Raw genomic sequence first — 9,573 nt, 5'->3', positions numbered from 1 at the left:
GTTTTTAGTAAAATACCCCTTTCAGTTTTTACTTAAAGCACCCTTCCCTCTTCTTTCCACTTCCATAGGACTATGAGTCCAACTGGGAAACTGGGTTGGGAGGCAAATGCAGTGATATACGGAATACTAAACGGCCCCTCCCACATGCAGACTCACTGAGGGGGTCCCGAGCCCCAGCCCACCACGTGGGCGCAGACATATTCTAAGTGGATGTAACGTATGCTCAATTTATGGTCACAGAACCAGGAGAGTGAAGAAGAGGAAAGGGTTCGTTCATCCTAGAGGGGCGGGGAAAGCCTCACAGAAGAAATGTCATGTGAGCTGAGTGTTAAATGTGGAACAGAGGCCTGCTGAGTGGGGAAGGGAATTCCAGACAGAGGCAAGAGCAAAAGCCAAGCACAGGGCCCTTCGAATGTTTGTTGGCTCAGAGTTCTTGCTCCAGGGAATTTACATTCCCATGCAGGGAGATTAGCAAGAAACACAAATGAATAGAAACGTGCATCCTGTCAGTTGGTGATAAATGCCAAGAAGGAAAGTCAAAGGAGCCGACTGAGAGCGCAGAAGGAGGGGGGCTCTTTTACGTAGGGTGGCCAAGGTCGACCTTTCTGAAAATGTGGCTTTTGAACAGAGACCTGAATGAAGTGAGAAAAAGAGGCACGTGGGTCCCCAGGGGAGAGCATTTCAGGCAGAGGGAACAATGGGAGTGCAAAGGCCAGAGATGGGAGCTGCTTGGTGTGTACAAGGAGCAGCGAGTTCTGTTGGGGCATAGTGACAGAGCGGGCAGTGGCAGAAGAGGGCTTTGAGCAGAGCACACAATCAGTCTGCTGTTTGGAGAGGAGACTTCAGGAGGCACAGGTATAAACAGAAAGACCAGTCAGGAGGTTCCTTCCATGATCCAGGGCAGAGATGATAAGAGCCTGAGGGGAGGTGGTAGTGGTGGAGGAATGAAGACGTGTTGGTGGAAGTTGTTGGATTCTGGACATCTTTTGAAGGTAGAGCCAGTGGGATTTGTTGGTAGACTCGACAAGGATCGAAAGGTAGATGGTTAGGAAATTGGGAAGTGAGACAATTTCTGAGTGTATTACTCCCCTGCTTAAAGTCCAGACTCTTTAGCCAAGTCACTCATTGATTTGTGGATTCATCCAACAAACACTGATTGAATGCCTCCTGTGAGCCAGGCATTGTGCAAGGTGTGAAGACACATTAATAAAAAAAGTAGGATAGACTCTGCCTTTACGGGTCTTACAGTCAGGTGGGTGAGACAGACAAGTAACCAGGCCATTACAACCAATGTGGCAATTGCCGCTATATACAGGTGAAGTACAGGCAGAAATAGGGGCATGTGGAAGAGAGGTCTAATTCAGAGTTACTGGGGGGAGGAAAGTCCAAGCTGAAATGTCAAGAATGAATAAGTATTAAACAGTTGAAGGAGTAAAGGGGAGAGGAAGGGGGAAGAGAGTGGGGAGGCAGAAGGAATAGGGCGTTGGAGGATGTGAAGGAAATTCTGTATGGCCATGGGAGATGGAAAGGGAGTAAAAGAGCAAGGAAGAGATCAGCTCACACAGGGCTTATACATCACGTTAAGGGGTTTGCATTTTATCCTAAAATCAATGGGCAGCCATTGAAGTGTATTATTCAACAGGGGAGTAACATCACCAGTTTGCTCTTTTGAAAGAGCCCTTCGGTTGCAGTGGGAGATGGATTGAAGACTGGAAACTGGGAGAAGAGTAAAGAAGCAACTGCAGCAGTGCAAACACAGAGCGTGGTAGAGAGTCCTGGATGGATTTGGGAGCTGTTCTGGGAGTGGAATCGCTAGAATTTAGTGACTCATAGGATAGGGAAGAAAGGAAGAAACAAGTCAAGTATGACCCCCAGGTTTTTGGCTTGAGCAGCTGGGTGGAGGTGGAAAGCATTCCCTGTGAAAGGGCATACAGGAGGAGAATAAAGTCTGGAAGGGAACGCCCAGTCAGTTGTGGATATGGGGGTCTGAGGTGTTGAGGAACATCCTGAGGAGATGCCCAGTAGGCAGGTGGATAAGCTGATCCAAAGGTCAGAAGAGATTTGGCAGTCAAGAGCACTGAAGGCAGGGTGTGGGTGGGCCTGTCCTGGGATAGGAAGAGTGGGGAGAGAAGAGGGCTAGGGTGGGGCCGCATGTTACTCCCCCATTCAAGACCTTTCCCAATCTGCTTCCTTCTACAGGCAGCACACAGCATCCTGCCCCTTGTCCTTGGACCTTCCTGTCATGTTCCTTCCCTGTTTGTGCTCCGGAGGTTCCTCCTTCTAGAACCCAGCTCAAATATCACCAATTCCAGGAATCCCTCCTCCCATAATAGTAATGATAGGTTTACTCGTATGTTTCCTCCAGAGTTTGGTGAGGTCAACATTTTATGCATACTTTTATTATATTCCCCTGACCTGGAAAATGTATTTAGCACATTGCAGGGGTTAACATTGATATCCGTGAGCAAATGAACAGGCAGAAGAATGATTAGAGTGAGAGAGGTGAACTTCGTCCAGAGGTCTGGGAAGCCAGGACAGTGACGTCATCAGCTCAGTGGGAAAGTTCAGTCTAACAAGCGTTGCACACTGGGGCTGGCAGACAGTCTGGGCTACGGTCAGCGGCAGTTAGACCGCTTTGCCCGTGCCTTTCTTTAGCCTGGCTTCCCCCTATGTCTCCTAGTTAAAAGCCTCACCTTTGCCCCACTCCCAAGTCCAGCCCCTAACTTTCCGCCGGCCCCATTGGCTGCGCGACCGCCCAGTGGGCAGGCAGAAACCGCGGGCTTGCTCTCCTCGCCGGGGAGTCTGCTCTCGTTCCCGAGTCTCGCGAGCGTTACGGTAACTCGCGGAGGCGGTGCAGTTGGGTACGTTCACGGCTAGTGTGAAGCGAACGGGTGCCGTGACCATGTTCCGAGCGGTGGCTCCTGGGCAGTTCCGGCGGGCGGTGAGTCCGGGAGGGAAGGGTCGAGCCCGGTGACGGTCCAGCCTCGATCTGCTGTCCCTGTGAAGGTCTGGGCGAAGGTCACCGCCACCCCCGGACCTGACTGGCCCTCGCGCTGGCAGGCCCAGCCCGGCCTGGGGCTCGGGCTCAAAGTTCTGGGGCCTGCCCTTGCCTCCTTTCGGGCCGCCAGGTGGGGGTCGAGGTCAGAGGTCAGAGTACTGAACCTGCGCTCCCGCTGCCCCTCCTCTTCCCCGTCTTCTTCCCAGCCCCTCTCCCAGCCTCCAGCACAGACAGGCCGCCAGTTTCTCCACCTTTGACGGGGAGCGAGCAGCTGAGTCCCCGGGGAATCTTTACCCGAGGGAGGAAAATGTCGCCGCCGGCATGTCCTCTTGGAAAAAGTTTAAAACCTGAATTCAGCTTGGAAGGTGACGTTTCTGGAAGAATTAAACATTTTCCCTGGATGCATTGCGGCTCTTCGAATCCACTCACTCACTGTCAAGTGCTGGGGCGAGCGAGGGGCAATGTGGTTTTGGAAACCTGCTCTGCTCTCTGGCTAATGGGACAGTGCTGCGTTTAGGTGATTGTGCTGACAGCTGTAGCCAATTTTGAAAGGCAGGCGTCTTTTTACTGCAAGCTGACCTGGTTTTAAACCAGCAGATTGCTGGTTAAATAGCTAGGGAACGATATTGGTAGCGGTAAGTTTTTGATGCTTTCATTAGTTACAAATCATGAGTTTACCACATTTTGCTATTGTGAGAAAGACTGATAGAAAATATGTGTTTTCCTAATGCTATGGGACAGTAGTATTTGGAGACTGACCAATTACAAGTCAAGTAACAATTTATATTGTAGATTCTGTAGATATTCTGATGGTTAAGTGACAAGATTGCTAAACTTGGGTCAGAAACTTTCCTGACATTTTGTACTTTTTCTACAGTTTTTCTTGTGCATGCATGTTTTCATACCCACCGCTGGGATTTTCTCCCTGAAACATAGTTGGCAGTATTTCTAGATATCTGTAGGCCCTTTTCTTATGTATTCTTGGTCCCTTAAAAAAAAAAATCCCAACCCTGCCCCCCCCCCCATACGCTCAAAGTTCAAACCCACATCCTTCAGGTCAGTGTTCAGTCTTCCCCAGAAATTTTCCTCAGATGACTCAGACATAAACAAGTTAAAGTCATGGATTTGGGAAAGTTCCAGGTATCAGAGCCAGATTCTTACCTATACAGTAATTGGAAGATAGTTATGTGGACAGGTTAGAAGTCTGGCATAAGTGAAATAGTTGTGGAGGGGGAATTTAGGACTCAGTTATTTTGTAGCACTAACAGAAAAAAATGGAATGACTAGCTTAAGTCATTATAAACACTGCCAATATACATAGGCAGTATTTCCAAATCTTTGCTGTGGTTTGCCAAAGACTTTGACCTTGACTTTATTTTCAGAGTTTGAAGTCATGCTTAGAGTAGCTCCTCTAAAGTCATTAAGAACATTTGAGAGATTTGAATTTCAAGGGTATAGGAAAACAGCGGGAACACTTGTAAAATGGATACATAAATACACATACATATTTAACTTTAAAAATTTAGATATTTCAAGCTTACAGAAAAGTCGCAAGAATAGTACAAAGAATTCTCAAAACCCTTTGCTGAGTTTCACCGGCTATTAACAGTTTGGCACATTTGCTTTCTCTCTCCTCATATATACATATTATTTTTCTGATATAATATGTATGTTGCAGACATGCTCTATACTAAATAATTCAGTATATGTTCTATGAACAAGGAGGTTCATCTTTCATGATCACAGTATAATTGGCAAAATCAGCAAGTTTAACGATACAATACTATGATCTGTAGATATTACTCAGGTATTACCAATTGTTACTCATTTGTAGCAGTATTTTTTTATTGTTGTTTTTTAGTTGAAGTATAGTTGATTTACAGTGTGTTAATTTCTGCAGTACAGCAAAGTGACTTATTTATATATGTGTGTGTGTACACATTCTTTTTTATATTCTTTTCCATTATGGTTTATCTCAGGATACTGAATACAGTTCCCTGTGCTCTACAATAGGACCTTGTTGTTTATCCATTCTCTATGTAATAGTTTGCATCTGTAGCAGTATTTCTTATTCTGGTCTAGGACACTCTGGGATCATGCCTTGCATTTAGTTCTCATGTCTCTTCAGTCTTTGTTAGAAAACTCCTCAGCCTTTCTTTGGCTTTGATGGCATTGACATTTTTGAAGAGTACAGGCCTTCTATTTTGTTGACTGTCCCCCGATTTAGGTTTGTCTGGTGTTTCCTCTGATTAGTTTCAGGTTATGTACTGGCAGGAGTATCACAGAAGTGGTATTGTGTTCTCAGTGCATCATATTAGGAGGCTCATAATGTTGGTTTATCCCATTATTGGTGATGTTAATTACTTGGCTAAAGTGTTCAGCAGGTTTCTCCACTATCAAATTACTACTTATCTGTTAACTAATTTGTGGAGAGATACATTGAAACGATGTAACTCTTCTGTTTCTCATCAGACTTTCACCCATTAGTCTTATCTGTTGATGATTCTTGCCTGAGAAATGAGTACTGTGATGTAAAATAGCAATTTTTCTAATTTCATCATTCCTTCTACTTTTTAAAAAATTAATCAATTTTATTTTATTTTTGGCTGCGTTGGGTCTTCGTTGCTGCACGTGGTCTTTCTCTAGTTGTGGCGAGCGGGGGTTGCTCTTCGTTTTCATGAGCGGGCTTCTCATTGCGGTGGCTTCTCTTGTTGCAGAGCTTGGGCTCTAGGCGTGTGGGCTTCAGTAGTTGTGGCACGTGGGCTAAGTAGTTGTGGCTCGTGGGCTCTAGAGCGCAGGCTCAGTAGTCGTGGCGCACAGGCTTAGTTGCTCCAGGGCATGTGGGATCTTCCCAGACAAGGGCTCAAACCTGCGTCCCCTGCGTTGGCAGGCGGATTCTTAACCACTGCGCCACCAGAGAAGTCCATTCCTTCTACTTTTATTAGCTTTGTATAATTATAAGAAAGAACATTTTCTTCTTGCTTATTGATGTATTTATTTATGGACTCATGGATCCTTACTTCATTCAGTAGGTTACTTCATCCATTACTACTCTTAAATGTTTTGGTGCTCAAGTTGTCCCAGATTTCTAAAGTGCAAGTCCCTCAGTCTGGCTCCTGTTTACTTATATTTATGATACCGTAAAGTCAAAGTGAGTTATCTGAATCCCCACTCTTGCAATTTAAATAAATTGTTCTGTAGCTAACCATGAGTAAATTCAGGAAGATATGTTTCTACAAAACCACATTTTTAATAATAGATTTATCTATTAAAAGATTAAAAAGATTAAACTGTTAACATCATAATGTGAATATAGCTAACACTATTAAACTGTACATTTAAAAATGATTAAGATGGTAAATTTATTGCAACTAGTGAAAAAAAGATACCATAAGCTGTTAGAATGTCTAACACTATTAAACTGTACATTTAAAAATGGTTAAGACGGTAAATTTATTGCAACTAGTGAAAATAAAAGAGATACCTTAAACTGTTAGAATGTAAGTTAAATGACTCGCATTTGGTATCTAAATTCCATTTTCATTTTGATTTATCTGTGGCCTTGAGCAAAGTCTCTTGGTGATGGGGGAGTGGTCCTCAATGTTATCTGTTAATGAAAGTGTTTTCCATCTGGGGAACACAATAAGAGGAAAATAGGTAGTTAACATTCTTGCAGGGTTATTGATTTGAATTATTAGTATTATTTTATTCATTTACATTTGAAATTGATTTGTTGACTAAGATACCAAAGAGATGTTTTACATGGAGAGTGAAGCAACACTTTTCAAGGTTGAGTCTTCCTGTTACTATATTCATTGCCAGACAGGAGGCATATCTACCTTGATTCAGAAGCTATGAAACTGGTATGAAGGAACATGACATTTTTCAGAGTCCACGGTCTATCATTGATGAATGAGATTGAACTCTGTAATTCACATGCAAATTTTAATTTCTTTTGAAAGAAGAAAGCCAAGTTTGATGTGGTACTAAAACATTTATTGCATAAGGGGAATTCCGTAAAATTATGCTTCCTGCCAACGTGTCTACTTAAGGGTCTTGTCTGTTTTTAAAGTGAAGTAAATTGACTGTGTTTTTAATAATATAATCAATGTCATATGACATTTCTAGTCATGATTAAAAGCTATCATATTTTATTACTAAGGAGGTTAAAGTACAGAAATGTAATATACGTTTTTAAATTACAAAATATATGTTAAAATAGGGATGGGTAACTTTAATTATATATTTATCTTTTTCAGTAGAAGTTGGAAAGATTTTATAGTTTGTTCCTGCTTTTTAATTTTTGAGTTAAGCAAAACGACCCCCACACCCTTACCATTACCCCACTTAGTTTTCAAAGGTGGGGGAGGTAGGTTAAACTTATTCTTACTACTTTAGGTTTTGAGTGGGTTTGTACAGTAGGGAGTTAGAGTCCAACTTTTTTTTTCCTTCTAACACCTGTGGTAGTTTACTACCTGAACATACAGTTAAAGGCACAGCAGGAGCACCTGAGCAGTGAATCTCCTTTGTTGCTCCTAAAAACACTGAAAAGCAAAAACAGTGTCAAAACTGTTAAGGTTGAATAAGAGAAGGACCAAAATGTGTTCACTGGACTTAGCTATCCCAGGTTGTTGGTGACTTTGAAGAGACTGGATTCAGTGTTGTAGTGGAAGTGAAAGCTGGTTTGCTGTGAGTAAAGGAGAAAGAGTGAGGTGAGGCAGCAGAGTTTATGCTTAAGGACGTTGTTTTCAAGAAGTCTGGCTCTGAAAGGGTGGAGAGAGGATGATGACCCCTTTAATCCTATCTTCAAGAATACTGTCTCATTAAGGCCAGTCAACTTAACAAGGGTATGTGGCAGGTATGCAGAAGAAAAGTTCACATTTTACTGATGGGAACTAAGTCTACTTAGTAGTCTAGATAAGTTCTGTAAAAGTATGATGGGGTATTTCTTTAGTGATTTAGCAAGTTTGCGTACTGTCCTTGGTAGATACACATATTAACTGCTTAGATAATTAAGTTATCAATGAGAGAAAAACGGTTGCTTTTTTAGTTTTTGATCATTTAGGGGGAAACTTTTCAGTTAGTCGCTAAACATTCATTGAATGCCCACTATGTGTCACGCTCAAAGATAGATACTGAGTTCACAGTGGAGGATGAGACAGACCTAATCCCTGCCCACATGGTGCAAACAGACTGGGAGAGACAAATATTGAACACATTATTTTAAGTGTGATCATTGTGACAGAAAGGTGTATAGGGTGTTTGGGGAATATGTAATTGGGGAGAGCATTAATCTAGTTAGGGGGCTAGAGAAACCTGTGAAATTACTTTGTAAACTAAGGTGCTTTACAACTGTTGTTATTGGCTGATGAAGTAATAGTAAGGGTGAAGGATTTTCTTTAGATAAGAAGGCCACTTCATTTTTGAGTTTTGGCTATCTTAAATCACCTGTTTACCATTGTTTTAATTCTGTACATATTGTATGTGTTCTTATTTGATCATATCTTGCTTTTTTTTAAAACATGGCGTTATTTCCAGGGTTGAATTAGAAATAAAAGAATGCGTCAGTCATGTTAGTTTGATTATTCTTAAAAAAACCCCAAAAAACCACCCAAAGTCTGTGGCCCCCTTGCTTCAGTTCTGGACAACTCTGAAGGGCCATCCTAGTTCCAGGGTTCCTTGTGAGATCAGCCGAGAGCTTTGTAGTGACTGCACTGCAATATTGCAGTTCAGCTTCTTCCACCGCCCAGTTCTATTTCCTTGATGCCTCCTGAGTGTCGTTCTCAAGAGTACTCCCCAATAAACTTCTTGTACACCCACACACACAAAAGGAAGATCTAAGTGTAAGGTGGCAACAAACATTTATAATCCTTAAGCATTCACTGTATGTAATTAAATAACTTCTTACCTGTGAATCTGGAATGGTCCTAGCTATGTTCATTCTCAGGAGAATCAAGAAAACAGTTATTCGCATCATTTTCTGTGGTTCAAATGAATAACCTTGAGGAGTAACTAATCTAGAGTCTTAAAATTGTTTTTTTTATAGCTCAGTGTATAAAGTAGAAGTTTAAAAGGATGTTTTTGAAGCCAACAGATTTTTTAAAAATAGACTTTATTTTTTGGAGCAGTTTTAGGTTCATAGCAAAATTGAGCAGAAAGTACAGAGCATTCCCATATTACCCCTTTTTCCCTCCCTCACTATCAACGTCCTGCACCAGAGTGGTACATTTGTTACAATTGAAAAACCTACAGTGACACATCATTATCATCCAAAATCCATAGTTTACGTTAGTGTTCACTCTTGGTGTTATACATTCTATGGGTTTTGACAAATGTACGGTGATAAGTATCCACTGTTATAGGATACAGAATAGTTTAATTGCCCTAAAATCCTCTGTGCTCTTCCCTTTCCCTGCCCACCTCTGGCAACTACTGATCTTTTTCCTGTCTCCATAGCTCTTCCTTTCCAGCACGTCACATTGGTCAAACCGTATAGTATGTAGCATTTTCAGACTGTCTTCTTTCACTTAGTAATATGCATTTACAGTTCCTCCATGCCTTTTCATGGTCTGATG

At 42.2% G+C, this 9,573-nt stretch overlaps 1 protein-coding gene across 2 annotated transcripts in view; it reads left to right on the top strand.

Moving 5' to 3' along the window:
- The first annotated feature begins 2,828 nt into the window (after positions 1 to 2,828).
- ETFA (electron transfer flavoprotein subunit alpha) overlaps positions 2,829 to 9,573 on the top strand; it is an 88,624-nt gene continuing 81,879 nt past the window's right edge. For both annotated transcript variants that reach the window (XR_013827090.1, XM_079913005.1), the window contains exon 1: positions 2,829 to 2,941. Coding sequence is in view for 1 of the 2 variants with exons in the window: in XM_079913005.1 (XP_079769131.1) it covers positions 2,903 to 2,941 (39 nt within the window). In the remaining variant the exon portion in view is untranslated. The remainder of the gene's footprint in view (positions 2,942 to 9,573) is intronic.

This window comes from Stenella coeruleoalba, assembly GCF_951394435.1.
Source record: "Stenella coeruleoalba genome assembly, chromosome: 2".
In the NCBI taxonomy this organism is placed as follows: Eukaryota; Metazoa; Chordata; class Mammalia; order Artiodactyla; family Delphinidae; genus Stenella; species Stenella coeruleoalba.
The sequence above is the reverse complement of the archived record's forward strand: the minus strand, read 5'-3'. Positions and strand labels throughout refer to the sequence as shown.